Source organism: Rhinolophus ferrumequinum, chromosome 14 (assembly GCF_004115265.2).
Source record: "Rhinolophus ferrumequinum isolate MPI-CBG mRhiFer1 chromosome 14, mRhiFer1_v1.p, whole genome shotgun sequence".
NCBI classification, from domain to species: Eukaryota; Metazoa; Chordata; class Mammalia; order Chiroptera; family Rhinolophidae; genus Rhinolophus; species Rhinolophus ferrumequinum.
Window position 1 is genome coordinate 58,379,763 of NC_046297.1, and position 15,018 is coordinate 58,394,780.

The 15,018-nt window shown below is 36.0% G+C and overlaps 1 protein-coding gene across 2 annotated transcripts in view; it reads left to right on the top strand.

The window, feature by feature from the left end:
• The window catches only part of COL14A1 (collagen type XIV alpha 1 chain), a 201,746-nt gene that overhangs the window by 45,059 nt on the left and 141,669 nt on the right, over window positions 1-15,018 (top strand). For both annotated transcript variants that reach the window (XM_033126918.1, XM_033126919.1), the window contains exons 6-8: window positions 11,010-11,165; window positions 12,049-12,168; window positions 13,399-13,563. In XM_033126918.1, coding sequence (XP_032982809.1) covers window positions 11,010-11,165; window positions 12,049-12,168; window positions 13,399-13,563 — 441 coding nt within the window. The remainder of the gene's footprint in view (window positions 1-11,009; window positions 11,166-12,048; window positions 12,169-13,398; window positions 13,564-15,018) is intronic.

Sequence of the window (15,018 nt, forward strand, 5' to 3'; positions counted from 1 at the left end):
GAAAAGACATATGCAAAACATCTGAGGAAAGCAGTCACTAAATGGTAAGTCTTTTGATTAGTGTAAAAAAAGGAAGCAATGAAAAGTGTCTGCTACAGTAAATAAATGAATTATATGTATTAGTCAGGGTTCTCCAGAGAAATAGAGCCAATAGGATGTGAGTGTGTGTGTGTGTGTGTGTACAGAGGGTACCAAAAAATATATATACACATTTTCAGGAAGGAAAAACCTGTATTAAAATAGTAATATTCAATATATACCAATAACAAAAGATGAATACAAGTCACGTTTGACTTCTGCAATTATAAGAGGTGCTCAAAGTGGTTACCATCAGTATAATTTTAATAGTTTTTTTCTTCCTTAAAATGTGTATACATTTTTTGGCACTGTGTGTGTGTGTGTGTGTGTGTGTGTGTGTGTGTGTGTACATATAGAGATATGTATCTCTCTCTCTGTATGTATATATATATATATATATATATACATACAGAGAGAGAGAGAGAGAGAGAGAGAGAGAGAGAGAGAGAGAGAAAGGAGTTGTCATATGTGATTATGGAGGCCAAGAAGTCCCAAGATTTGCAGTCAGCAAGCTTAAGACCTAGGAGAACCTATGGGGTAAGTTCTAGTCTGAAAACTGGCAGGCTCGCCTTCCAAGAAGGGCCATTTCAGTTTGAGACCAGTGTTTCAACTTAAGGCAGTCAGGCAGGAGCAGTTCCCTTTTACTAAATAATTTTGTTCTACTCAAGTCTTCATTCAATTGAATAAGGGTGATCTGCTTTACTCAGTCTACAGATTGAAATGTTAATCTCATCCAGAAACAGCCTTCCAGACACAAAGTAATGTTTGACCAAATATCTGGGCACCCTGTGGACCAGGGTTAATTTTATGTGTCGACGAGTCAGGTTGACACATAAAATTAACCATCACATTATATTGTATATTTCTAGGAAGTAGAAAGTTCTGAAAACGAAAATAGAACAGAATAAGGGCAGAGAGTGATGTGGAGTGCTCCTTTAGATCGGGTAGTCATCTGTCGGGGATGCTTTGAAAGGTAAGCCTCCACCAAGACTGGACTAAATGAATACTAAGCTCACTCTGATTAATATGAACTCCAGCTACAACTGAGATCAAGCCCCTGCCCCCCACCTGCTAGATGGACAAATTGTAACATTAATGTGACTGATAACTGGTGACCATGTTGGTTTTGTGAGGACATATTCTATGGAAGTGCTAGCATGGTATGATGGAAAAGGCATATGGGAACATTTATAAGACCTAGTGTCCAGGTCTGGCTCTGCCAGTAACCACGAAGATGTACGCTTGTCTCTCTGCGCCTCAATTTCATTTTCTGAAAAATGAGAACAATTAACGGCTCTCCACAAGAATGTTGTGAGAATTAGAATGTGCCAGTGTATTGAAAAACCCCCTTAGAACCATTGAGCTCTTGGCAAATGTACCATGATCTTTACTTAAAAAAAAAAAAAAAACTTCAACGATGCAGCTGAAACCAATCTTGGAAGCGAGCTCTTCGTTTGAAAACTTGAACTTAACCTCACGGGAGACTTAAGTGAAAAATTGTTCTGTGACCACAGTTTTCCGTCAGATGTCTTAGTTAATGAATGGTCTACCTACATATACATATTTTGCTAGTGGCATAGAAAAAAATAATTCAGAGCCACTAAGTGAATCAGACTAATTCTGGTAAAAATTACTGTGAGATTTTCTGAATGCACATGAAGATAATGTGAGTAAAAACAGTAGTGTCTCCTCTCATTCAGCTTCGCCTCCAGCATTGGAAAAATATCAAGGAAGACAGGCAAACCTGACACAATCTCCCTGATCCCTAAATCACTGTAATCCACTTTCCCAGTGTAGTAGTGGAGCAGGGCGGGGAGGAGAGACATTTAATTGATCCATCATGGTTCATTTTTCTAATGCCTTGCCGGAAATAGGAATTATGTGAAAAGAGGAATTCTTTGTTACCAACATAATTCAATGTAGTTCACCCTAACTGATGTACTGAGCCAAAGGGGATGCCAAAATAAGGTACAAATTTATTACCTTTCAAGGAGCTCAGTCTAGTCTGAGAGATAGAAATGGAAACAGATCATAATAGCCCAGTGTTAGTACAACAAACCAGTACAACAAACGCAGAGCCAGTAAAGAGGGGGAGATAGGGAGTCCCATCTGAGGACTGTTGGAAAAGCTTCATGGAGCTGATGAGCTATAACCTGGGTTTTGAAGGATGGATAGGAGTTTACTTGGCAGAAAAAGGCTGCTTCTGTCAATTCTCTCTTTTAATTTTCATCAACTATGTTGGTGAATACAGTTCTCCATAAATATTGTAAATATTTGTATATGAATCATAATTACATCTTTAATTTGAATGCCATTCGGACAAAAAGAATAATATGATGTAAAAGAAAGACTTTTTCCCCCCCATCTTCCGCTTACCCCCCAACCCCCTCGGGTTCAAGCCATTGTTTCTCAGTCTAGTTATGTAGGACACAGCTCCCTGGCCCATGCTGGTGTCTGTGGGCCACCCACAGCAGCTCATGGCAGTACACAGCTGCTCACGCAGCCCAGCTCCAGGAAGAGCTGTTGTTCACAATCTTAGCTGTAGAGGGCGCAGCTCACTGGCCCACGTGGGAATTGAACCGGCGACCTCGGAGTTAGGAGCACAGCGTTCCAACCACTTGAGCCACCAGGCCGGCCCAGAAAGACTTTTAATTTGCTAATTTCATACCGTTCTAACTAAAGTTGCACTTATCCCCTCCCCAATAAAACTACTCTTTATATCACTTTATTTATTTTTATAAAGCACTTTAAAATATCTGAACTTACGTTGTGTTAGCGTCTGTTTACTCTCACTACGAATTAAGTTGTTGAAAGGTAAGAACTTTGTTGTGTTCCTGGCTGCACAGAACAGTGCTTGGTATATAGTAAGTATTAAATAAATACATTTTTAGCGAATGAATAAATTCCATCCAGACAATTAGTTGCATAATAGCAAATTGTTAGGTTGGTGCAAAAGTAATTGTGGTTTAAAAGGTTAAAAATAGTTGCAAAAACTGTAATTCCTTTTGCACCAACCTAATAATAAACAGATTGATACTAATTCAAGCTATTTGTATTAACATTTTCAATACCAAATTTTCTCATGATGTTAGTCACATGGTAAAATTGGTATAAAATGATTACGAGAACATTTTTCACACAGGCTACTTAAGTCCTCAGTGCGTACATTTGAGAGGGGGAAAAAATCCTAGACGGATAATTGGAGATGCTTGTAAATGACATACACTAGTTGTGGACACACCAGGGGCAAATCCTGTGGACATGTCGCTTCATATGAAAGACCTTCTTTTCCTGCTTTCCAAATTTGTATAATGTCGCGTATCTTACTGAAGTCTGTATAGTCCTATGGTTAAGAGGATAGATTATGGGGATTAAGTGCTGGGTTCACATCGAAGGTTTCTCACTTTTTTGCTGTGTGACACCATGGGCAAAATCACACAGCCTGTGTGTATCATAGTTTTCGCCTGTAAAGGGGACTGATAATTATGGTACTTGTCTCATAGAGCTGTTGTAAGGACGAAATCAACACATAAATGCAAAGGGTTTAAGGTTTAATATAACGATGGATGTAACTCTCAGATGTAGAATGTTGGTGAATTGTTAGCTTTCCCTGGCCGCCTCATCTTGTACCTCTAGAAGGTACAGAACATAAAGGGAATCATTCTTTCTGATTCAAAAATCTATAAATCGCAGTGTTTGTGATCTAGTCCATATTTTGGGTGATTTCTTTTGATTGTGGTCAGCTGCTTAGCTTTTTTTTTAATTATTTTTTTTTACATTAACCTGTGTTTTCAGAATTGCATTTCAGATAAAGTTCATGGTAAGCCAAGAGCCAAAACACTGTTCAAGAAATAATTTTATCTGATCCTCTGCTTTAAGAAATAATTGTATCTGACCCTCTGCTTTAACTTGAAATACAATATTGAGGGCAAAAAGGATGAATTTCAGGTAACTAATTGTGGAATATTGTTTTAACAGTAAAAGCGGATGTACTTACCCTTTTAAAAGTAGTTTTCTATGACCTTTGGCTGCAGAGTTTTACACAGTGGTCACCTGGGCTCTCAGGGCTGTCTGGTTTTTCACCTCTTGATTTTTTAACACATTTTAAGATGCTGAATGCTTTCTTTCTGATGGATCTCTCTTCATTTCAGAATGCTGAAATGGTAATATTTGCCAGTCGAAGGAGATATTATTTGTCATCAGTGCTGAATCTGGGCTCTTATTTTTAACAAGATTTAAATATACTCAAAATTTAATTTAAAAAAATGACTATATGTTTTAAAAGATTTACCATAGCAGCTGCAGTTACGTTTGAGGTATGTGATTATTGAACTTGAACATGGCAGCTTTGAAACTACCTTTGTGCCCCAAATATTTGAATACATGTCTGCCTCTGGCAGAAGCTGTCGATAGGGTAAGCATACCACATGAATTCTACCTACAGCAAATCTTACTGGAGGTGAGCACACTGTATTTGTACCTGCTATAGTGGGAACAGCCCTCAGAATCTTTGTGTTTAGATGTATCTTAGAGCTAATAATCAGGGTTTAAGGCGTTTGAAAAAAAAATACTGTTTTCACAATTCCCAGGTGAGTGTGCACTAATCTTGAAGAAAAATTGTCCTTGGGACTGCAAAGCCAATTATACATTTTTGACTTCTGAAATTCTTAAAAATGACATCTTCCTGCTGCTGTAACATAGACTAGTCTTTAACTAGAAAACAGGGCACAGGTCTTAATTTCAAATGAAGTATGTGGACTTGCAGCTTGTTTTTAAAGTTTCGTTCTTACGTTGTATGACAGAAACACTAAAATTATTTTTTTGATCAATAGTTTCTGCGTGCTGGATAGGATTCCTTACCTCTTTTTAGAATTAGTTACTTCATTAGTTATCTTTTTAATGGCACATGCACCCAAACCTCTTTATCCCCATAACACTAAGACCTTGATCACAGCCCACATATAACCGTATGGCACGGCTTCCATCCAAGTCCTTGGCTCCCCTCACCCCAGGCAATCACCAACTTGGACTCCGTCTTCATCATCCCCTTGCTTTCTCTTTTACATAGATCTATCTTATCCATATGTGTTTGTCAAAAGAGAATATTTTTGTATGAGTTATTTTTACCTTTATAAAATGATATCATGCTAGTAACAATCTTTTGGGACTTGTTTTTCCCCCCACTAGATATTGGTACCCACCAAATAGCAATATGTTGCTAAAATTCATCCAGATTGTTGCATTTCAATGTAGCGCATTTATTTTCGCTCTTATATAAAATTTTACTGTATGCCAGCTACGGATCCACTCTCCTACTGATAGGCATTTGAATTGTTTCCAGCTTTTTGCTACTGTTAACAGTGCTACTATCAAGCTTCTACTTGCTTCCTGTTGTACATGTGCAAGAATCTCCCTTGGGATAGAGGTGAAAGTAGAATTGTTGGGTGGTAAAACGGGAATATTCCGTTTTAGGAGTAAATTGCCAAAAGGTGCTCCAAATAATCTGCAACAATGTACATTTCTATTAGCAATGTACAAGAGATTCTGAGGGTCCATATCTTTTTTTATGCATGTATTATTAGACATTTCTATTATTAATACTTTTTAAATTGACTTTTTATTGAGGTAAGTGTAGATTCACAAGAAGCTATAAGGAATAATAAAGATCTGTGTACCCCTTTATTCAGTTTCCCTCAGTAGTAACATTTTCCAAAATTTTAGTACAATGTCACAATCAGCATATTGACATTGATACAATACACTCATTTGTTCAGACCTCTCCAGTTTTACTTGTAGTCATTTGTGTGTGTGTGTTTATTTACTTCTATACATTCTATCACATGTGTATGTTTGTGTAGCCACAAGTACAGCCAAGATGTTGACCAGGGCCCTCACCATAAAGATTCCCCTATAGCTCTTATAAACACATCCATGTGCTTCCCACCTGACAACCACGAAAATCAGTCCTCGCTTGCTAAATATTTTTTCATTTAAAAGGTGTTATATAAATGGAATTATGAAGTAGGTAACCTTTTGGGGTTATCTTTTTTTCACCAGGATAATTCCGTGAAGATTCATTCAGTTGTGTGTATCAATAGTTTTTTTCCTTTGTACTGCTGAATAATAATACGTGGTATGGATACACCTCAGTTTATTTAACCATTAACCTGTTGAAAGATATCTGGACAGATTTCAGGTTTTGGCTATTTTGAATAAAATTGCTATGAACATCTGTGTAACTTTTTTGTGTATGTGAATGTAACTTTTCATTTCTCTGGAATAAATGTCCAAGAGTGCAGTGGTTTGGTTTGCATGGTAATTTTATGTATACTTTTTTAAAGACACTGCCAGACTGTTTTCAGAGTAGTTATACCATTTTATATTCCCATGAGCAATGTGTGAGTGATCCAGTTTCTACACATACTTGCCAGCATTTATTGCTATCACTGTGTTTTATTTCAGCTATTTTGATAGGTGTGTACTTTGAAAACTCCTGTGGTTTTAATTTGCATTTTCCTGATGGTTAATGATGTTGAACATCTTTTCACGTACTTATTTTCCATCTGTATGTCCTTTTTGGTGAAAAATCTGTTCAAGTCTTTTACCCATTTTCTAATTGGATTGTTTGGTTTTATCAATATTTACTAGGGAGTTTTGAGAGTTTTTTATGTATTTTATGTACTAATCCTGTGTTGAGTGTGTGGTTTGCAAATATTTATCCCAGTTTGTAGTTTGTCTTTTCATCTTCTTCATGTGAGTTTCTATAGAGCAAAAGTATTTTATTTTGATAAAGTTCAGTTTGTTAATTTTTCTTTTTATGTCAACTTTAAGAACTCTTAGTCTATGAAACTAAGATTTTCTTTGCATTCAAAGATTTTCTCCTATTTTTTTCCTAAAAGTTTCATAGTTTTACTTTTACATTAGTTGATCCATACTAAATTAATTTTGGTGTAAAGTATGGGTTTTAGGTCAAGTTTATTTATTTATTTCTCTGCCTATCTATCTATCTATCTATCTATCTATCTATCTATCTATCATCTATTTGCATGGATGTTCAATTGCTCCAGCACCATCTGTTGAAGTACTTTTGCACATTTGTCTAAAATCCTATTTAGATTTGAAATCATATAGTTGAGAATATTTTTGTTTTTTCTGTTCTTTTCCATTGATACATGTGTCTAGCCTTCTAAAAAACACACTATCTTTCTAAAAAAACACACTATACTGATTATTATATCTGTATAGTTAGTAGGCTAAATATCTACTAAAAATGATAAAATGATTCCTTCCACTTTATTCTTTGTCATGATTGTTTTAGCTATTCCAGGGTCTGACCTTTCCATATAAATTTTAGAATAAGCTAATCTATGTCTAAAAAAAAGCCTTTCTGAGATTTTGGAATTGGATTAAACCTATAGATCAATTTGGGAATAATTAACATCTCTACTATGCTCAGTCTTCCAATCCATGAACATGGTATTCCTCTCCATTTATTCATTTATTTATGTCTTCTTTGATTTCTTCTATCAATAGTATAATTTTCAGCACACAGACCTTGCATAGGTTTTAAGTATATACCTAAATATTTCATTATCTTTGGACAATTGTAAATGGTATCAAATTTATTCATTTTTTCCAGTTGATTGAGCACAAATGTATCTCATTGTGGTCTTGATTTTTTTATTTTATTACTGTGATCACCAGTGTAGTTAAAATTCTCTTCATTTATTGGCCATTTATTTCCTATTCTCTGAAGTATCTATTTATTGTTTTTTATATATTATTGATACTGACTATTTTTTAGTTTTTTTTTAGTTTTACTATTTTTTTCATTGGGGAATATTGGGGAAGAGTGTGTTTTTCCAGAACACATCAGTTCCAAGTCAAGTCATTGTTTTCAATCTAGTTGTGGAGGATGCAGCTCACTGACCCATGTGGGAATCGAACCGGTGACCTTGGTGTTATGAGCACTGCGCTCCAACCAGCTGAGCCAGTTGGCTACTCCTCTTTTTAAATATTTTATATTGTACATGTCTTCTCCCATTTGTAACTTGTCTTTTCATTTTTCTTAAGGTTTTTTTTTGATGCATGACTTTTAATATTTTAATATTAAATTCATCAATCTTTTAATTTATAGTCAGTTAATTTTATACTTCACTTTGGAGCTATATAGAATCCCCAAGTCAAAATGACTTGAATGAGCTAAATAAACAAAACATTTTTTTAATTGGAAACAATTTTAAAATTAAAATAGAATATACCTATTTTCATACTCCTCTTCTAAATAAGCAAAAAGAAATTGTCCCCTTCCTAAGACATTATCTACTTTGTACCCAAACAATTAATTTTAAAAAAATGAAATAATATTCCCAATAATTTCGAAGAGAAAGAATAACTACTCTCCATTTGAGGTAAGTTTCCCCATTAAAAAAAGTGAGATAAATAGATTATTAAAGCTTTATAAGACTTCAATTTTCCCTGATTAGTTCCAAAAAACAAATTAATTTCTGTCCCATGGCTTCTTGCATTATTCTGTTCTAGACTATTCCAGTGTGGTACTTTGTATTTGGTTATTAAGGAAGGAAGATTTGGTGCCCCAAGATGTAACGTATTATCCTTGGATTGAATTGTACTCTATGGCTTTTATATTTGTATGAGCATTTCATTGCCAAATATATTTTTCCCCCATTTTGTAAAAGGATCTAGATATTCTACACATATTTATGTCTGGGGGTGGGTGGGAAATATCAAGGTCCTTTCAGCAAAATGTGGCCTGCCAGGTGCAGAGATACATATTAAACTGCCTAACCCAACTATAGTAGCTGAAGGGTTCCCCCCGGCCCCCAGGAAAAATGTATATTCAATTTATTTATGAACACTCTGTATTTTGGTTTTAATTACATAAATTATATTTCTAGTATTGTTTTATTGTTATTTTAATGTTAGAAAACAAACTAGGGATATGTTGAGCAATTTCAAGAAATTGACATGGACACAAAGACACCCCCCGCCCCCCCCCACACATACACTATTCATGGTCTCCAGTCCTAATATGAAAATTCAGCAAAGTTGAGCAGTTTTTTTGGAAGTACAAACTACAGTATGCAGAAGTACTACTAAAATATAAACATTAACAATGCCATGACATTTTTAAGGGTTCCTAAACACAGTAAGTAAGAATATTTCAGTATTTTGGCTCTGTGTGACTGTGCGTGGTGGTTTTCACCTAGTCAGGCACAAACCTTCCCTACCTATCAGACAGCCTCCTCTTCTGCTGCCAAGATAGCTGTTCTCCCTTGGCATCTTTCCTACAATCACTGCAGGATGAGGCTTCCCCTGAGAATAAAGCTTAGAGTAGTGCCACTCCAGGCACTGGGCATCCTTTTCTAATCCTTATTCTGAAGCCTAATTGTGCTGTTTAAAAATCAATTACTTAAATGATTGTAAGGGACAAAATCTTATTGTCATATAGGCACAATACACTAATCCCTCTTTATAGGGGGTTTCACTTTTCATGGTTTTAGTTACTTGCGGTCAACAGTGTTCCGAAAATATTATATCAGAAATTCCAGAAACAAACAATTTATATGTTTTAAATTGTGCGGCGTTCTGAGTAACATGATGACATCTTGTTCTGCGCCATCTCGGGCCACCCTACCCAGGATGTGAAGCATCCCCACACTGTATATGCTCCCCACCTGTTAGTCACTTAGCAGTCATTTAGATAATCAGATCGGCTGTCAGTCTATCACAGTGCTTGTGTTCACGTCACCCTTATTTTACTTAATGACCCCAAAGCTCAAGAGAGTAGTGATGCTGGCAATTCAGATATGCCAAAGAAGAGCCTTAAACGTTATCATAGGTGTGTATGTATAGGAAAAGAAGGTTACTGTGTGTGTGTGTATACATATACATGTATGTATGCATGTATGTATACATATATGTACGTATGTATATACACAAACCATGTGTGTGTGTGTGTGTGTGTGTATACATATATATGTAGGGGGTGCCAAAAAAATGTATACCACTGGACATTTTGGTCAGCGTTTCTCAAGCAGTAGTTTGCCGTCATCAGTAGTGTCTGGATGCTGATGGTAACCACTTTGAACACCTCTTGTCATTGCAGAAATCAGATGTGACTTGTATTCATCTTTTGTTATCAGTATATATCGAGTATTACAATTTTAATATAGTATTTTCCTTTCTTTAAATGTGTATACATTTCTCTCATATATAACCATATTATATATGGTTCAGTACTATCTGTGGTCCATGGTTTCAGGCATCCACTGGGGGTCTTAGAAGGTATCTCCCATGTATCAGGGAGATATGTGTGCAGAAGAATTTCAGTTTGGGGAAACTCTTGGGCCCTTTTCCCATCTCCTCCTTCCCAAACCCTTTCTAATTTAGCAAAGGTCTATGTATCTTTTTTGTACTACATGCATAGCCCTGACTTTTCCTTGAATTCAGGAAGCCCATATTTCTCTTCTATCATTTCCTCTAGCATAGACTTATCAGAACAGGAGAGCTGCCTCTGCTTCCTGGCTGTCTTCCACATCTCTGCTCCCACCCTGATGTTGCTAAGACCTTTCCTGGAAAGAATCTACAGGCTGAAACCCAAAGCTGGATGATTTCGCACAGATACTACTTTCTAAAATATGCAGAAGGCTCGAGTTGCCAGGATGGTGTGAACCTGCCAGTGTTTTGCTAACTATTTCCAGAACACTGGCTCTGCTGCCAGCTGTTACCACATTTTTTTTTTCCCCTAGTGCAAATGCATTTAAGGGAAGGGTTGTAAAAATATGGTTGCCTTAATGGGAACTTTACTGTATTCTTAGCGCTAAGTTATCTGAAAGACATTAAAATAAACTCGGTCTTTTCAAAGTTCCAACAGTAACACAGATGCTTTTCTGGTTTGTACTTTGCAGAAGTGAAATTTTTCTGTCAAACTCCAGCTATTGCTGATATTGTAATCCTGGTGGATGGTTCCTGGAGTATTGGAAGATTCAACTTCAGACTGGTCCGGCTCTTCTTGGAAAACCTGGTGACAGCATTTGACGTGGGCTCCGAGAAGACACGAATTGGTACATCTTCTGTGATTAACAGCAGTCAGCTGTCAAAGTGTCAAACTTCTGGCATGCTTCTTAGGAAATTTGAAAAACTCTTTATAAAGTGGCCTTCAGAATTATAGAATCAACTGTAGTGATGGTACCAAAAGTGCAAGTTTGGATCAATAACTATTTATTCCTACTAATTTTTGCTATGATACTGTCATTCAATTAATTATTGAACACATTTAAATTTTCTGGAAGTCAAAATCTTCTCTGACTAATGATAATAATGACAATAATAATTAATAATAATAATAATAATAATAGTTTTAAAGTTACAGTTGGCTTAAGAATTTATCATGTAAAAGTTTTCTTTTTATTTAAAGGACACAGCTGAATCCAGTGAAATATTGAACTAAAAAAAATTGGAAATTGGAAATAGATTTATAGTGCAAGATAATCTTTGCCAAATTAAATCTAACAGATGAAAAGCAAGTGAAAATGTTGTAAACCTTTGGGCAACATATACACTTTATTATTTAAAATCTCATCGTTGCACTTTTAAATAGCCATTGAGGAAACTCCTTCCTTTGAGAATAAAAACCAACCTATAAATCTAGACCTTTTATCTGCAAACACAATCAGACTTTTAAAAAATATGCTAAGTGCCTAATAATTAGGTAGTCACTTCTAAATGGCTAGAAAATACATGCATTTCCCCAGCCCCCAGATAATTAATTCCCCCACTTAATTCCTTAAATTGATGCCAGGAATCCTTCTTGAAAGTACATAGTGAAGCAGAGAAAAAGAACGTTGCAAGAATGAGGCCCTTCATTATTCTAGTTTCTCAAATGATCCACTAGACCTTTGAGTAACTCATCTTTTCTGGGTGGCCTTTCTCTTCTTTCTTTTCCAGGTCTTGCACAATATAGTGGCGACCCCAGAATAGAATGGCACTTGAATGCCTTCAGCACAAAAGATGAAGTGATCGAAGCTGTCCGAAATCTACCATACAAGGGAGGAAATACACTAACAGGTATGTTTTGTTTAGTCCTCATTTTTAGCAATATATTTTGCCGAAGAATGTTGTATTACTTTAGTCTGCTGCTTTGTAAGACTTAGGATAGTGTTTTTTGAAATCACACCAGCATCTAAGATTCTCAGATGACTCTTTTCTCAAACTCAGCTTTAAGAGTTAAAATCCAGACATCTCATTCCTTTTGCTATATATGAATATAACATCCCAGAAAGGGCTTAGTTGACCTAGAAGAGAATGGATCAATCCCTAAGGCTTCAGGAGCTGTCTTAACCATTGCCAGTTCTTTTTCCTTCCTGTCTTTTCAACTGTTTTCTCCTCCAGCAACCCATGAAATAAAAACAAATTCCTATCTTATTTTCAAAGAAGGTATTTTCTTTGCCTTTATCCTCAATCAGTAATTGTTATGAAAACAGTAGTTATCATTTGTGAATCTTTGGCTCACTGGCATTTTTGATAAACGAAGAACGTAAGACTATTTAGATTATAATTATCCCAGCCAAAGGGATTATCAAAGGTTTTAACCAGTACATGCTATTTCCTTTCACAGGCACACAACATGGATACTCAGTTAAAACAATGTAGATGTTGTCATTGACTTTTAAGCAAACCACTGAAATCTTGATAACTGCTTTGCTGATGTGAGGTATAATCTAATGGGTTTTTGTTAATACAACAACAAATATATTAAACACAGATACTATAAGGATATTACAGTATTTTTTTTCTGGGTAAAAAGTGTCACGCTCAAAAGTTAGGAGTTCAATTATTATTTTAGATTTGCCCTCACTACCCCTGAAAAAGAGAGAGAGAGAAAAAATTTTTTTTGATTCTTTAGACCATCATGAACAAAATTGAAAATGTAGTGCTACTATTTGGAACAGTTGTCATTGGGTGGGTATTCTTGCTTTATCCTAAATTATAAAGATTTAGCCTTTCTTGTAAAAGATCTGTCAACATCCATTGGCCATGAATTCAATATTCTTTATAAAAGCTGGTTTCTGAAATGATGCAGTATTCAGTTATTTTTATTACCTCTCTCCAGTTGGATATTAATTATTTATTCGATCCGTCAAGGCAGAAGTTGTAGAAATGAAGATGAAAGTTAGCATCTAATAAAAACCTCTTTAGTTTAATAAGTTACTCATTTTGTGGTTACATTTTGCAGCATTGGAAGGCTTTTTATTAGAGGCGGTTGGTTTGTGTTTATTTTTCCTTGTTTTCTCCCAGGTCTTGCTTTGAACTACATTTTTGAAAATAGTTTTAAACCAGAAGCAGGAGCAAGGACTGGCGTATCCAAAATTGGCATTTTAATCACAGATGGAAAGTCCCAGGATGATATTATTCCACCATCCAGAAACCTTCGTGAGTCTGGTGTAGAACTGTTTGCCATAGGTATGTGTTATTTATGGTTCTGCTTTAACAATGGGCACAGATACAAGACCACTTAAAACAATAAGTAAGCGAAGTGTACTTCATGGAAAGCCAGGAGACCTGAGCACTTTCTAGTCTTGGCTCTCATTATAGCTGGTCATATAATCTGAGCTGACCTCCTTACATTTAAAACGGAAGTGATGGTTACTGACATGTATCCTATAATGTGAAGCTCTCTAGGTGAGACACCATACGTAAACTATTGTGAAAAGAATAAAGCTAAATGGTTAGGTACATATATGTTACCTTTTAGTTATGCAGGACTTTTCTCTTTAGTATCACGTTATAGCTGTCTCCTGTGGTAATACAGGGAGAAACAAATTGATCATTGCCATGGAATGAAGGTCCTGCAGCTATTTAAAGAACGTACGCAATTCTAAATATGCAGTATTATTTCTTTGAAACTAACCCATTGTAAGGTATCATGGTGGTGCAAAAGGCTGTGTATGTCACACATTCAGAATCACTGCAAAATATGGAGGTGAGGCACCTTGGCTCTTGATTAAAATGTTTACATTTTCTTTGGCAGTAGGAAGGTTTTCTGTTTTGTAGAGATCAACAAAACACAAACCAGCCCAGAACAAGACACAGTTCTTCTGACCCATTCCTAAACTTGCTACTCAAAATGTGGTTTCTAGAATGTTTCACTCAGGAAGTATTTGCTGATCTTCTGTGTGCCAGGTGTTGTGGTGGGTGCCGGGCGCAAAGATAGGCAAGGACAAATCCCTACCAGAAATACTCCTTCCAAGTCATGATGACCATTTCCTCTTTCCAGTCTGTTTGCAACCAACTGTTTTGTTTAGAAAGGTGTGTGTGTGTGAGAGAGAAAGAAAGAGAGAGAGAGAGAGAGAGAGAGAGAGAGAGAGAGAGAGAGAGAGAGAGAGAGAGATTTGGGACTATCTTCCCCACAACAGTGTTATATAAATTCACACTTGTTGGTTTTAATTAAATGCCGTGAAAAACATTACTGACATGAAGCTCATTGCTTCAACACGTGCCAATGTTATTTTGCTATTGTGGACCCAGATCCAACTGTGCATTTTAGAAGCTATTGCAGAAGTCCTGCAGGCAAGAAACGTCAGAGAGATTGATTTCATTTTCAGTTTTTATTTTACTATCCTCTTCTCCAACAAAGGAAATCCCTGCGGAAGACTTAAACTAATGGGGGATTAATTTATGTGTTTACTCTCCATTTTGTGGTCTTGTTAATAATGAGTGGATGAGTTTTTAAGGAAAACTTGAAGTGAATTCAGATGTGATTTGGACTTTTTCTCTGGAAATTACCTGAAAATCAGTAGTATTTATTATCCTGTGACCTCCCTAAAGCAAATAGTTGAGAGACAACCATCGCTTTGTTACTCAGTGTGTTGAGGTTGGAAGATAAATTAAATGGCACAGCCAGGCATCTAAGAAGTA